General features: G+C 51.2%; 1 protein-coding gene across 2 annotated transcripts in view; it reads left to right on the top strand.

Annotated features, from left to right (window-relative positions):
* The window catches only part of EXOC6B (exocyst complex component 6B), a 267,635-nt gene that overhangs the window by 183,185 nt on the left and 69,119 nt on the right, over positions 1-15,331 (top strand). For both annotated transcript variants that reach the window (XM_069014854.1, XM_069014852.1), the window contains exons 19-20: positions 3,128-3,269; positions 15,025-15,098. In XM_069014854.1, coding sequence (XP_068870955.1) covers positions 3,128-3,269; positions 15,025-15,098 — 216 coding nt within the window. The remainder of the gene's footprint in view (positions 1-3,127; positions 3,270-15,024; positions 15,099-15,331) is intronic.

Here is a 15,331-nt window from a genome sequence, read left to right as displayed (position 1 = left end):
CACCCCCTCAGTGTCATTTCTCATTCCCTCTTGGCCTGAGCAGGAATTGGTGCCCAGGGCAGGTGTGGGTCACCCTTCAGGTACCTCCGTGTGTTCACCTGACCTGTGCTTGGGGTGTCACAGGGCCGTTCCTCTTCAGTTTTGGTCAGTGGGGACAGAAAACCTTCCTGGGGATTTTCCTTTGTGTGGTGTGGGAAAGGAGGGCGTCCACTGGGACCTGGGCAGGCTGGAGAGGTGAGCACGTGGGAAACTCATGGAGTTCGTCTTGAGGGGTGTTCCCCTGGAGAAGGGAAGGAGCCAGGGAGATCTGGGAGCCCCTTGCAGGGCCTAAAGGGGCTCCAGGAGAGCTGCAGAGGGACTGGGGCCAAGGCATGGAGGGCCAGGAGGCAGGGAATGGCTTCCCAGTGGGAAAGGGGAGCTTGGGGTGGGATGTTGGGAAGGAATTGCTGGCTGGGAGGGTGGGGAGGGGCTGGGCTGGAATTGCCAGAGCAGCTGGGGCTGCCCCTGGATCCCTGGCAGTGCCCAAGGCCAGGCTGGACACTGGGGCTTGGATCCACCTGGGACAGTGGGAGGTGTCCCTGCCCATGGATGGGGTGGAACTGGATGGGATTTAAGATCCAACCCAAACCATTCCATGATTCACCTGGGGGTGAGAACCTCCAAGGCTTCTCCAGGGGTTACAGCCCTCTGCAAATTCCCGCTGATGTGGAGCATGAGCTCCTCTTGGGATTTTCTCCTGCTCTTCCAGGAAGGGTCAGAAGCCCTGTTCCCTGTCCTCAGCAGGGTCTTGGCCCCAGGGCTTGGCTGCAGAGCTTTGATTTCCCATCCTCTGCTTCCATCTGGGATATCTCATGACACATGGAGAGGTTGAGGGCACTTGGAATGTCCAGCTGGAGCAGAGGAGGCTCAGGGGAGACCCACTGGGATTTACCCCTTGTGGGGCAGCTCTGATCTCTGGGACAGGGACAGCACCCAGGGAAGGGCTGGAGCTGGGCCAGGGCAGGGTCAGTTTGGATATCAAGGAAGGTTCTTCCCCCAGAGGGTGCTGGGCACTGCCCAGGCTCCCCAGGGAATGGGCACGGCCCCGAGGCTGCCAGAGCTCCAGGAGCGTTTGGGCAGCGCTGCCAGGGGTGCCCAGGCTGGGGTTGTTGGGGTGTCTGTGCAGGGCCTGGGGTTGGATCCATGATCCTGTGGGTCCCTCCAAACTCAGGATATTCCAGGCTTCTGTCAAAACTCCTTGGCCACAGCAAAAACTCAGTGTCTGTGGCAAGTAATGAAGAAAAATCACAGCCGGGCAGCGCCGCACTTCCCGCAGCTTTCGGGGATGAGGAATTGGCACGAGCAGGGTTTTAAATAACCCAACGTGTCAGAAAAGCACAAACAAATGATGAAAAGCAAAGAAAAAACCCCAGAGCTCTGCTAAACTTTATGGTTGCCATGCTTCATCTTCATTTTGGTGCAGGTGTTTGTTGGGAGGTGAGTGATGGACGCTGCGGAGCCTGGGAGCGGCAGCGAGCGGGAGACGGAGCACCCTGCCCTGCAACGCACGGCTCAGCTCCTTTTTTAAATAAAAAATGCATTTTTCCCCTCCTGCTGAGGATAAATGTGGCCTGGAGACCCAAACCAACTTTGCAGAGCTGGGAAAAAACCCTTCCCAGCACAGGCATCAAACGTTGCCGTGTCGCCGTAACAAAACCGGCGGTGCAGAGCTGGAAACGCGGCGTAAACTCCGCGTTTAATCCCAGTTTAAACACAGCTTGTAAAGCGCTCGTAAAAGTCGGTGGGAGCTCCTAAGCCACGCCTGGGTGTCAGAAAAGCATGTTAGGAGTCTTTTGTGAGCGTTTGAGAACATAATCTCCTGCTGGAGCTGTTTTCAGGGCAGCACCATGATCCAAACCACCCTCGTGGGGTTGCACACGCAGGCATTGGGATCGTTCCCTGTGCTGTCAGCCTGAGCGTTTGTGCAAAATCCCGCTCTTGTGCCAAAGGATTTCCCTGTTTCTATGGGTTTAATTCATGGTGCAGTCCCACCTGCCATAGAGGGTGTCCCTGGAAGTGTCTGGGCCAGGCTGGACAGGGCTTGGAGCACCCTGGGGTAGTGGGAGGTGTCCCTGCCCGTGGGATGAGATGGGCTGTAGGGTCCCTTCCAACGCGAACGTTCCGTGGTTCTCTGATAATCGATGGGATGATGTCTTGCCCGCGTTAGGACGTGACGAGAGCACTTTGAGCTCTGAGCACCCCAAAGCTCCCCAGCTTTGGGAGAATTTGAGCTTCTCCCAGGCTGCACCCAGCCATGGGCACTTCCAGAGGGGAGTCCCTTGGAAAAAGGTGGTGGTGACGTAGAGCTCTGTGGGAAGATCCCATCACAGATGGAACACGTGGAGGCTGGGCTGGGCTGCAGAAGGTCTCTGGTGGCTGTAACTGAGGAGGTTGGGCTGGTCTGGAGAAGGTCTCTGGTGGCTGTAACTGAGGAGGCTGGGCTGGTCTGGAGAAGGTCTGTGGTGGCTTTACCAAGGAGGTTGGGCTGGTGTGGAGAAGGTCTCTGGTGGCTTTACTAAGGAGGTTGGGCTGGTGTGGAGAAGGTCTGTGGTGGCTTTAACTGAGAAGGTTGGGCTGGTGTGGAGAAGGTCTGTGGTGGCTTTACCAAGGAGGTTGGGCTGGTGTGGAGAAGGTCTCTGGTGGCTTTAACTGAGAAGGTTGGGCTGGTGTGGAGAAGGTCTGTGGTGGCTTTACCAAGGAGGTTGGGCTGGTGTGGAGAAGGTCTGTGGTGGCTTTACCAAGGAGGTTGGGCTGGTGTGGAGAAGGTCTGTGGTGGCTTTACCAAGGAGGCTGGGCTGGTCTGGAGAAGGTCTCTGGTGGCTGTAACTGAGAAGGTTGGGCTGGTGTGGAGAAGGTCTGTGGTGGCTTTACCAAGGAGGCTGGGCTGGTGTGGAGAAGGTCTCTGGTGGCTGTAACTGAGGAGGTTGGGCTGGTCTGGAGAAGGTCTCTGGTGGCTGTAACTGAGGAGGTTGGGCTGGTGTGGAGAAGGTCTGTGATGGCTTTACCAAGGAGGTTGGGCTGGTGTGGAGAAGGTCTCTGGTGGCTTTTTCTGCTGGTGGCCCTGACGAGTGTCCGTTTGTCCCTGCAGGGGAAGGTGGCCCAGACCGCCTGCATGTCGGCCTGCAAACACCTCTCGACGTCGCTGCTGCAGCTGCTGCTGGAGGCCGAGGTGAGGCAGCTCACGCTGGGGGCCCTGCACCAGTTCAACCTGGACGTGGAGGAGTGCGAACGTAAGAGCCCAAACCACCCCTGCCCTTGGCTTGGTCACGGGTCGAGGGGGAATTTCTGCTCTGCCTCAGGCTCCGAGTTTTGGTAGTGATGTAAATTGAGGTAGCCCACACCCAAAATGACTTTGGCCCATGAATTTTAAGGATGACAGATCAGGTCTGTTTATAAAATGAGTTATTTGTGGACCAGACAGGAGAAAACAAAGAAAAGGTTTTAATCAAAATTACTACAGGGTGTAAACCAAAAAGAACTATTGGTGCATTACACGAGATTGTGGGTGATATTAAGGTATTTCTATTAAAATTATATTTATAAATGTATTTATATTTATATTAAAACTGGCAAAAGGAATAAGATAGATCAGGAATTAAAAAGAAATAGGATCGATTAGGAATCAAAAGGGATAGGATAGATTGGGAATCAAAAGGAATAGGATAGATTGGGAATTAAAAAGGAATAGGATCAATTAGGAATCAAATGGAATAGGATCAATTAGGAATCAAAAGGAATAGGATAATTTAGGAATCAAATGGAATAGGATCAATTAGGAATCAAATGGAATAGGATCGATTAGGAATCAAAAGGAATAGGATAATTTAGGAATCAAAAGGAATAGGATCAATTAGGAATCAAATGGAATAGGATAATTTAGGAATCAAAAGGAATAGGATCACTTAGGAATCAAAAGGAATAGGATCACTTAGGAATCAAGTGGAGCTTCCCACCAAAGTGACCGCGGTGTACACGGAGTCCTTTCCCTCAGCCTCCAGAGGAGTAACCCCAAAGCAGCATCCCCAGTTTGGGGGGAAATCCTACAGCCCTGCTGTGCCCCTTTGTGTTCAGGGAGCCAGGTCAGGCTGTGGTGATGCCACGGTCTGGGGGTGGTGGGTGCCCACAGAGCTCACCCAGAGCATCTTCAGGACAGAGGATTCCAGGAGATCCAAGTTCTACTCTTCCTTTTCCTCTTCAATGCTGCCTTGATGTTCTCCAGACCATCCCTGCTTTTTGGGATGGAGGATTTTAAAAACATGGGGGATTGGAGTGCATGAATCAAAAATCAGTTTATTTATGACTCTTTCTGAGAAGCTGTGGCTGCCCCATCCCTTGGATGTGTCCAAGGCAGGGTTGGATGGGGCTTGGAGCATCTAAAGAAGCTGATGTTCTTCAGCAGTTCTGGTCCTCTCCTGACCTCAGCCCTTTGTCCTCTCTGCAGGGAGTTTTTCCTCAAATCAACCCTTTTGGCAAAGTCAGTGTGGTGGAAAAGAGGTGTTTTGGGACAAAGTGGTCCTGTCTGCTCAGGGGGGTGTGGAGCATCCTGGTGCCAACACCCGGGCTCTGCTCCCAAACCTGCTCCTTCTGGGTCTCCAAGTGCCCACCTGAGCTGGGTCTGGAATTCGCACGTTGCCCTCAAGTTGCTGCCTGTCCTGCTCAGTAAAAGGGTTAAAAGCCAGAGCCCAAAGCAGACAAAATGCTCTTTTTGATCCCGTTTTTGTAATTTAAGTGAGGCAGAGTGAGCGCAGTCCTGCACAGGATCCTCTTTCCTTATGGGGGGATGGATTTGTTGGGATTCATTCTTGGATGGATTCGTGACCATGGTGGTTGAAAACCCAGAGCTCAACAGAGTTCCTAAAGACCCCAGGTGATCTTTGATAAAGTATTTTGAGGATTTTTATTTCCCCAGATACCCACCCTTGTGGCTTTCTTGGCTGAGGTGGAGGTTGGGATGTATTTGGTTTATCACAGAATCCTGGAATGCTTTGGCTGGGAAGGGACCTTCAAGGCCATCCAGTGCCATGGCAGGGACACCTCCCACTATCCCAGGTTGCTCCAAGCTGGCCTTGGACACTTCCAGGGATGCAGAGCAGTGACTCAGTGACATCAGCTGTGTTGGTTTCATCAGCCCCCAGCACCTCCCACCAAGACAAGTTCTTCCAGCCTTTAGCCAGCATTTTCCTGGTCAGCTTTTACTTCAGCTGCCCCATCAACACTGAGATTAAATTTATTCCCCGGTAGGAATTTTGCTGTTTCCAATGAGGGTTTTTCCATTTTTTAACATCCAGTTGCCATTTTCCAGCCCTCATCTGACCAGCCTGGGATGAGGATCCCAGTTCAGTGATTCCCATGCAGATCCTGCAGCTGCACCATAACTCACAAAGCAGCTCCTGCCTTTTCTCCCAGCGCTGCCTCAATCCCTGAATTCCTGCGGCTCGGTTGTGTCCCGTCAGCGCCTCGGGAGCAGCTGTGTTCCCATGGGTGTCTGCCCAGGGACGGGCGGCGGAGCTGGGGATAACGGGAAGTGTTTGTCATCCGCAATAATTCCCTGGTTTTTGGCTGCAGATGCTCCCAACCCCGCAGTTTTCTGCCCCGTCCATGACGGGGGTGACGGAGCAGCGGCTCTTCCCTGAAAGCTGCTGCTGCCACCAAGGAAAACAGATGGGATTTCACAGCAGGTTGAAAAGGATGGTTCCTCAGATTCCAGTTGTTCGGGGAGCCCAAGCCAGGAGCACTCAGACATCCCAGAGCAGGTGATGCCAACGTGGGCAGTGGGGTCAGGGACCTGATCCCCAGCCCTGTCCCGAGGTGCCATCGGAGCAGGGAATGGAGATGGATCCTGGAGCTGGATCCTCCCCATCCGTCACTGTCAGCCCTAGAACAGACAAAATCTTTTCCTTTGCAGCAGCAAAAATGTGTCCCCTCATCCCCACGGGTCTGTCTGGTGGCTCAGCTCCTCCTGGGAATTGCTTGAATTTGGCTTTTTTGGAGCAGGAATCCGTCAAGGTTTGAATTTTAGGATAAGCCAGTTCCAAGAGGGAATTGGTGAATGCAGAAAATAAGTTCCAATTTGCAAAGCTGGGGTTCATTCTTGGCTTTTTGGTGATTTTTTAATCTTTTACCCGAAAGCAGAGGTGTGAACTCAACATCCTCATGCTTCTGCCTCCATCCTCTTCCTCCCCATAAATTCCCAACCTTCCCCAATCCAGTTTCATCCTGTACTTATCACACTGAAATAAGATTTTATGGGTGTTTGGAGCACTCCAGTGAGTGCCACGATGAGGGAATGGGGCTGCTGAGTTTTGCTGCTGGAGTTTATTAGGGTTTGGTTTGTGAATCCTGAAGAAATAAAGGAGACGTGAGGTAATGAAATTATTTAATTGTATATTGGGCGTAGTTTGAAGGTGGTGAAGATCATTTTCTCCATGTTAAAAGCAGATCTAATACACATTAGAAGGAAATGTGTTTATAAACACAACTGACAACAGGAGAGGTGAAAAATGTGGTGGTTTAGGCTTAAAACAAGTCACTGCTAAAATAGTTCTCCTCAGTTTTGGGTTAATGAAATAATTCCTGATTTATAACCAGTTTGCTCTTCCTTCAGCACAAAAAGGGAGTGGCTGCTGGACTGTGGCTCCAGGCTGAGATTTGGCCCCAGGGAGGGGCAGGTCCAGGTGGCTGAGGGGGATTCTCAGGTGAGAGCCCACCTGCAGAGCTGCCCCAGCCCTGGGGCCAACAGCAGAAGGACGTGGAGCTGCTGGAGAGAGCCCAGAGGAGGCCCCGGAGCTGCTGCAGGGCTGGAGCCCCTCTGCTCTGGAGGCAGCCTGGGAGAGCTGGGAATGTTCCCCTGGAGAAGGGAAGGAGCCAGGGAGAGCTGGGAGCCCCTTGCAGGGCCTAAAGGGGCTCCAGGAGAGCTGCAGAGGGACTGGGGCCAAGGCATGGAGGGCCAGGAGGCAGGGAATGGCTTCCCAGTGGGAAAGGGGAGCTTGGGGTGGGATGTTGGGAAGGAATTGCTGGCTGGGAGGGTGGGGAGGGGCTGGGCTGGAATTGCCAGAGCAGCTGGGGCTGCCCCTGGATCCCTGGCAGTGCCCAAGGCCAGGCTGGACACTGGGGCTTGGAGCAGCCTGGGACAGTGGGAGGTGTTCCTGCCCGTGGACAGGGTTGGATCAGGATGATCTTTAAGGTTTTTTCCATCCCAAACCAGTCTGGGAGTCTGTGGTGCTCGGGAGCAGAAGGAGGTTGTGATGGGACCCCTCACCTGCTTTTTAAATCTTCCCCTCCCTAAAACATGCTTGTTTTGCATGTTCAAAGCACAGAAAATGCAGTTTATTCATTTTCTGATCTTCCAAAAGGGAGCTGTTGTAGGCCTGGGGAGAAGCAGGGAATCAAACAGACACCGAGAGCCAGATCTTCCATGTTTTCCTCATGAAAATCCCTGCACATCAGCAGCAGTTTTGGTGTCAGAGAGGCAAAAAGAGCAGAGTTATAAAAATCCTTTCAGGTTGCTTCTGATGAAAGAAACCTGGGAAAAATCCAAAGGTTTTCCATGGCTTTTTGCACCTGGTGAGGCCACGGAGTCTCCAGCTGGACAAACCCTCGAGGAGGTGCACGGCGCTGGGTGGTCGGGGTGGTTGTCCCCAGGTTTTCCCAGCAGGGAGCAGCTTCCCAAGGTGTTGGGAGGGCTTTGGGAGCAGCTTTGCAGGGATCCGAGCGCAAGGGTGGCACGAGTGGCTCCAGGGAAGGGCTGAGGGTGGGCTGGGAATGTGGTGTTGGGCAGGTGCTGGTTGCACCCCTCGTTGGGGTGGTTTGGTTTTCGTGGCTCCTTCCCTGCAGTCAGGAGAGGTTCTCTCACCTCCTTTTAAACCTGGACTAAGGCGCAGCTTAAATGGACTGCCCAGAAGGACTCAGTGGGACACGTCTCATTAAGTCTCAGTTTAGGAGCCACTTCTGGCTCTGGCACAACTTGAAAAAAAGACAAAAAAACCTGGAGAGGGGGAAAAAAAGAGATCCCAAAGAGAAAGATTTTTGGGATCCTGTAAATAGAGTAAGTGATGCTTTTTCCAGAAAAGGCATTTCCTTTATTCAGAGGGTTTCTTGTCTTCCAGAACACATCCATAATCCAAGATTTAACAATGCAATGGGATTTTTTAATTCCTACATGCCCTGCTCTGCTCTTTTTGAACTGATAAATACATATATAAATATATGATTTAATAAATATGTAATTTTTCCATCTCCCCTCTACCTCAGACATAGTGGGAATCAAATGTAACAACCCGGATTTGGAGGTGACAGCTGAAAAATCCCAAAGAAATGGGGCTGTTCCCGCTCCTAGGAAGCGTTTCCCATCTCCATAACGGGTTCCAGCAGTGGCTGAGGGGTTGTTTTTACAGTCCTTGGATCATAAAATGAGCAATTCCATCATCTCCAAAGTCTTTTAACTGCTGCTTTATGGGACATCAAAAGCACCCTAAAAATTATATTTCAAATTCCATTAAATTCCCTATTTTTAGTCAGCCCTGCTCCTGGGGATCAGCCAGGCACACACCCAGATGTCTCTGCTGAGTTGAGGAATTCTCCATCCCAACAGATTGTCCCAAAATGTGCCCACATGGATCCCGGCACAGCTGTTCCCCACCTCCTTTTTGGCTGCTTTATCTGGCTCCCAGGAATTTCTCCCATGGAAATCCTGGGATTTGGGGGAAATGCCGGGGTTTGTCCATTGTGCTGGAGTCATCCTTCCCTTGGCATGTTCCAAAGGACTCCCAGGTGTTCATCCAACCTGTGATCCCTCAGGGACTGGAGTTGGTGGTGCCAGAGTTAGGATATCCCACAGTGTCCTGCTGCAGCGCCCCAGGAAAAGCCTGGATTTGGGGCAGAAATGGGAATGTTGCAGTGGACACGTGGGAAGGTTTAAGCAGAACAAATGAGGAGAGGAATGTCCAGCCCACAGTGCTGATCTTTTGATGTGCCTCAGCTCCTGGGATCAGGTTTGGGCACCTCCCAAAAAGAGAGACCCTGAGGGGCTGGAGCTGTCCAGGGAAGGAAACGGGGCTGGGAAGGGGCTGGAGAATTCCTGAGGGAGCTGGAAAGGGGCTCAGGCTGGAGCAAAGGAGGCTCAGGGGGGACCTTGTGGCTCTGCACAAGTCCCTGACAGGAGGGGGCAGCCGGGGGGGTCGGGCTCTGCTCCCAGGGAACAGGGACAGGACACAGGGAATGGCTTCCCACTGCCAGAGGGCAGGGATGGAGGGGATATTGGGAAGGAATTCCTGGCTGTGAGGGTGGTGAGGCCTGGGCACTGGCTGCCCAGAGAAGTTGTGGTTGCCCCTGGATCCCTGGAAGGCCAAGTTGGACCCTCAACCTGGCCTTGAACCTTTCCAGGGCTGGAAACGCCAACCTCTTCAGCTGATGGTGGGATGGGCACAGTCCACATTTCCTGGTGCTGGTATTTAACAAAGCTGAGAACTTCACATCTGCCAAGACACATCCACTGCAGACCTTGGGTTTGGGTTTGGGAACCTGTGGAGATCCGTGAGTCGTCTCTTAAGCCCATCCTACCGATTTTGTGCAGAATTTCTTGGCACGCGTCTCCCACAGCCTTAAAAAACATCTCGTGGTCAACCCCTGAGGAGTCCCTCCCTGGGGCTGTGGGTGCTCCCCAGCCCTGCCAGTGTCCCATGACTGGGACCACTCGTTTCTCTGCAGGGACAGCACTCCAGGCTCATCTTTGTTCCATCAGAGAAACGATTGATGGGGCGGGAGAGAAGTTTTTCTTTAATCTGACCCAGTTCAGTGTATTTTGGGTAACTCCTCCCTCTTCCCACAGCTCTCTGGAGCTACCCAGATGGGAATGAGCTTTGAGAGTTCGGGCTGTAATGGGGAACAGCTTCAGAGCGGGGTTGTGTGGGAACGGTGTGGGAGAAGGAGAAGCTCGGTATGGAAACTGGGTGAAGTAGAAGCTCAATATGGGAATTGGGATCTTCTCTCTGTTCCTCTCGCCTCAAATCCTACCCATCATTTCTCACTTTTCCCCCCTGGGAGCTTCTCCAGAGTCCACGCATGGATTTGTTCTTCAGCCTCGGTGTCTTCGAGGTGTCACTTTGTTCCTGTGGATACAGAACAGGAGATCCATCACTTGGCTTTCCTAGGATAGCCTTCCAAGGCTTTATCCAGGGAGATCCCATCACTTGGCTTTCCTAGGATAGCCCATCCAGGGAGATCCCATCACTTGGCTTTCCTAGGATAGCCTATCCAGGGAGATCCCATCACTTGGCTTTCCTAGGATAGCCCATCCAGGGAGATCCCATCACTTGGCTTTCCTAGGATAGCCTTCCAAGGCTTTATCCGAGGAAGATGACTTTGAGACCTCCATTCTTCCTTGAGGAATCCTCAGATGGTCAATTCCCCAGATCTTATCCATGGCCACGAGCAGATTGTCCACGTTCCCTTCCCTGGGAGCTGCTTCAGTCTCCATCCCGGAGGTGCCATCACGAATCCCGTGTAATTCAGAGGAAATCTTGCCCTCAAATGATGTTTTTGAGGGATGAAGTCACCGGCTGGGCCCATTTTTCCCGCTCAATCCATGCAAGGCCCCGTCCCCGCGCGCGCAGCCGCGCCTGGGGCACGGGCAGATCCCCCCGTGGGCTGTAATTAATTTACAGTGGATGTCTCTTTTCTGCCGCGCCTTTGAACTCTTTATTCTTTGTCCATTGTAAAGGGCTTAACGGTTCCTGTTCCTTGATTCTTTCATCGGTGAAATGTTTTGGAAGAGAGGTTGGAGTCCCCCTGTGACCTGCCCTGGGTGGCCCAAGCCTGTAGACCTTGCAAAGACATTACTTTTTTGGCCTGAACACAAACCCCTCAAACCTTTAGCCTGGCTAAATGCTTTGTACAAACAGCCGCATACTGATCTGCTCTATTCTCCCGTGATTTTCTGCTCAAGGGGCTGCTCTGTAGGTTGCTTGCTATGTTTGCCACTTGCCTTGGTAGTGAAGACAGTACAATAAACGAATCCGACAGTACTGAGGCCAACACTGCGCTCGGTTGTTCCGAGAAAATTATCCTGAAATCTGCTTGAAGAGATTAAACCCAAGAAGAACTGGCTGTGTCTCTCCTCTCAAGCTCCGTTCTCGTCTTTGTTTCTCCTTTTTTTTCTCTGAGACTTTGTTCATTCCTCCTTCAGAATGAGCTGGTGGCATTGGTATGTAAAGTGTGACCTGCGATTACAGAAGGTGCAGCTCCTTCTCCAGCAGCCCAGGGGAAGCATTGCATTCATTCCTCCAGCCCGGGGCTGCCGCAGCTTTCTCCGAGCGTCTGGGCCGTATTCCCACTCCCATTTCTTCTGGGATACAAAGAATTTCAGCTCCGACGTCATTTCACTTCTTGGATGTCAATCGTAGAATCCCAGAACGGTAGAATTTGGGTTGGAAAGGACCTTAAAGACCATCTCATTCGAGCCATGGGCAGGGACACCTTGCCCTAGAAGGTTCCAGAGCTTTGTTAATTCAGTACTGATTAATCTTTTGATGAGAATTACTGTTCAATTAAATGTTGGCTCAGTGTGTGACCATCCGAAGTTTTGAAGTGTCTCTCCATAACTGTCCCAGCTTCACCCAGTAGGTTCTTTAGGAATCACAGATTGGCTTGGGATGGAAGGGACCTTAAAGACCATCTCGTTCCAGCCGTGGACAGGGACACCTTTCTCTAGCAGGCTCCAGATCATTGTTAATTCAGTATTTTGATGAAAAATGCGGCTTAAATCAGTGTTGGCTCAATGTGCCACCATCCTAATGAGCAGTGTTGAAGGGCAGTGTCACTCCAGTAGGTTCCTTAGGAATCACAGATTGGGATGGAAAAGACCTTGAAGACCATCCAGTTCCAACCCCCTCCATGGGCAGGGAACTGTGGGAAGAGACATCGGGCAGAGGCAGCTAAAGGTGAGCTGCTAACGGGCAGCCATGTCTTGGGATGAAGTCTGTCTTGGGATGAAATCTCTTTTGGGATGAAGTCTGCCTTGGAATAAAATCTGTTTTGGGATGAAGTCTGTCTTGGGATGAAATCTGCCTTGGAATGGAATCTGTCTTGGGTTGCTCACAAGCAGCTGACAGCGGTGATAAATTCACCAGCCTTGTGAGAACATTCACAATCACAGGCATTTTCTCATGAGGATTTGAAGTTCATGCTTTGGGGAAGATCTTAAATTTCCCAACTCCGTGTGTGCTCCTAAATAGATTCTGAACAGCTGCGAGGCCCTTCATCCAAAATAGAAACTCTCTTTCCTTGCAGTCCTTCCAGGGTTTCTTTTCCAGGATTTCTCCAAATGTAATCAGGAGCATGAGGTGACCCCATCCTTGGAGGGTAGGATGTCACAGTTGGGTTCCTCAATCAGGGACATCTCCGACCCTGAGCCACTCAGGGGACTTTCCCCTCTTGAGAAGGTGCTCAAACACCGTTTCTCACTTTGAAACATTGCAGCTTCTCAGGTATTGTGCTTTTCCAAAGCGGGGTGTTTTAGGATTGATGTGGCTTTTGGGATAATTGTTCCAGATGGGACAGTGGGGCGTAGAGGGAATGTGTAAAGATGATTTATCCCTTGCAGATCAGAGTCAGAGAGTTTGGGTTGATCCTCCTTCCCTGCTGGCTCGGGCAAGCTGCAGTCAAATTTTATAGCAAAGCTACATTAAAATGCCTTTGCAGTTAGGGTTAATTAAAACAGTTTTTGAGAGACACATTTGAAGTTGCTTTGGGCTCTTAGCACATGGAATATTGCAGGATTGGTCAGTGGAATTGGCTGGAAGCTGAGCAGCTCCGATCTCAAGGAATCCTGGAATGGTTTGGGTTGGAAGGGACCTTAAAGCCCATCCAGTGCCACCCCTGCCATGGGCAGGGACACTTCCCACTGTCCCAGGTGGATCCAAGCCCCAATGTCCAGCCTGGCCTTGGGCACTGCCAGGGATCCAGGGGCAGCCCCAGCTGCTCTGGGCACCCTGTGCCAGGGCCTGCCCACCCTCGCAGGGAAGAGGGAAGAACTTCCTCCTGTTCATCCCTGTCCAGTCCCACCCTCTGCAAAACTCCAAAGGCACGACCATGGATGGTTCCTGCTGGCTTCAGTTTGTGCTTTTCCTATCCAAAACCTAAATGTGAACAATCACGTCCATAATTTCTCTTTGTAGTTTTTTATTACTCCTTTCGAGTCGTAACTTCAGATAAGAGCAGTGCTTTTCCAGCCATGTTTGCTCTTGTCCTGCAGCAGTTGTCACTTGAGTGATCACTGCAAAGATGAGCGATGGTTTCAATCTCAAACGTCTTCTGGCATCTGCGACTATTAAAAAGCAGAGTCTGAGAAGTGTCCCCTGTGCCCCTGGAGGTGCCTGTGTCTGGCTTGAAGGATGTTCTCCATCCCAAGGTTTTAATGGAAGGTGGAGCAAGGGAGCTGATTAATAACCCTGCTTTACTTGCCCGAAATGAGGCAGTTGAGGGACAGGACTGAATCCTGGTGTTTCGTTCATTAATCTCTTCTTGTTAGAGCCAAGGGGCTGCTCTGTGATTGGGCTGCTCTTGGAAAGCTTTGGAAATGGGAATGTGATGATTTATGTTCCTGATTTCGTGGCACTGGCTTGGAAATAGGAAAGCTTTTGGAAGGGCAAGGATTCAAGGCGAAGACCGTCTGACATGAAATCGCTTTGTCCACTGGTACCTCTGATTAGTCATGGAGACAAAAGGCAAAATCCTCCTTCCATATTGCCAAGCCATCCCTAATCCTCATCTTTGTGGAGCTTTAGGAGCCGTTGGAGAGTTCTTGTAGGGTAAAAACCGGGATAGTTGGGCGATAATGGGCCGTGTAACTGAAAAATCTGTATTTGGCGTATATTTTCCCTCCTTTCTGCCTTTTTGCCATCACACCTGGCTTCATCCCAAGAAAACATTTCATTCCTCCAGCACCTCTGCTGCCTGCAGGAGCCACACAACTCAACCCCAGGCAGATGCTCCCCCTCGAGCTTTTGGTGGCATTGAGTTGTGGCCTCACAAACCAGCTCCCCTCAGTGCCGAGAGGCTGTGAGGAGAGCGGAGATGAAGCTGTAACTGCAGAGGGTGAAAATGAAGTGAAGTTGGGCAGAACCAACCTCAAAAGACGCCCTCAGATGCATGCAGGCGTCGGCTTCATGAGCGTTCCCAAGGAAAAGCTGCTGAATGCCATGGAGGAACCAAGGTCCCCTAACATGGATCCATTCAAGCCCCCTCAGCGGTTTTAGATTTGGTTTAAAGAATGGATTAGGAGAAAAATGAACGACCAAAGTATGAAATTTTGGCCAGATTAGCCTGGAAGGAGATAAATGTGGCCTTGGAAATATTCTCTTTGCTTTAGAAGCCAACGTTATTCAGTTGTCAGATGTCTTCATCCACCAGAAATAAAAATGCCACCCAACGGCCGCGGTTCTCCGCGTTTGGGCTGACCAAGAGGCGCCATCACCAGATCATGCAAATAATCTGCTGCCTGATAATTAATGATGCGGCCGGGCATATTTTTTTGATGAATGCTCATGGAGCCTGGTGACAGGCGTGAAATTAGAAAATTCCTTCAGCGCCCTAAAATATAAATAGCTTTCGGAACTGAAAAGAGTTTCACAGCTGAAGATTTTATTGTGTTGAGAGGAAAAACTTTTCCACCCCCATCCCCCCCTTTCTTCTGGGCGAGTTGTTTGTCCGTTCACAAAACAAATACTCTGAAGCCCAGTGCGGCTCATGGGAATAAATTTCAGGTCGAATTAGTACAGTTTCCTTGCTGTCAGGACGGTGGAATTAATGGTGTTTTGATGACACGAATTTTGAAGGGCGAACAAAGACGCTGAAGGGAGGGAGACATGACTCCTTAGAAGCGCGGTCCTCCTCTCCCCCAGCCTCTCTTGTCTTCCCTGTCATCCGTCTGCCAATCTCCCTGTCCATGGTTAGTTAAAGGCGCTTTTTATCCTCTTTTCTTTCCCACAGAGTTTGCCAGATCCGGCCCAGTGCCTGGGTTCCAAGGGGACACGCTGCAGTTGGCCTTCATCGACTTGAGACAAGTAAGTCTTTGTGTTTTTGTTTTTTGTTTTGCTTTTAAGATGTGTGACTGAAGACCATCAGGTCTTAAGGGAAGGGAGAGGAGGGGAAACGGCGTCAGTGATTTACGCCAGAGACCTATATTTCCCCCCTCCTCCTCTCGTCCCTCGAAGCCACCTCCTTGCTGAGCGCTCCTGGAGATGGTGGAGGTGAAAAGGGCTGGTGGAAGGGGGCGAGGAAGAAAGCCAGGCCTGAC

The sequence above is a fragment of the Aphelocoma coerulescens genome, chromosome 4, assembly GCF_041296385.1.
Source record: "Aphelocoma coerulescens isolate FSJ_1873_10779 chromosome 4, UR_Acoe_1.0, whole genome shotgun sequence".
Taxonomy (NCBI): Eukaryota; Metazoa; Chordata; class Aves; order Passeriformes; family Corvidae; genus Aphelocoma; species Aphelocoma coerulescens.
This window is presented reverse-complemented; position numbering and strand designations above follow the sequence as displayed.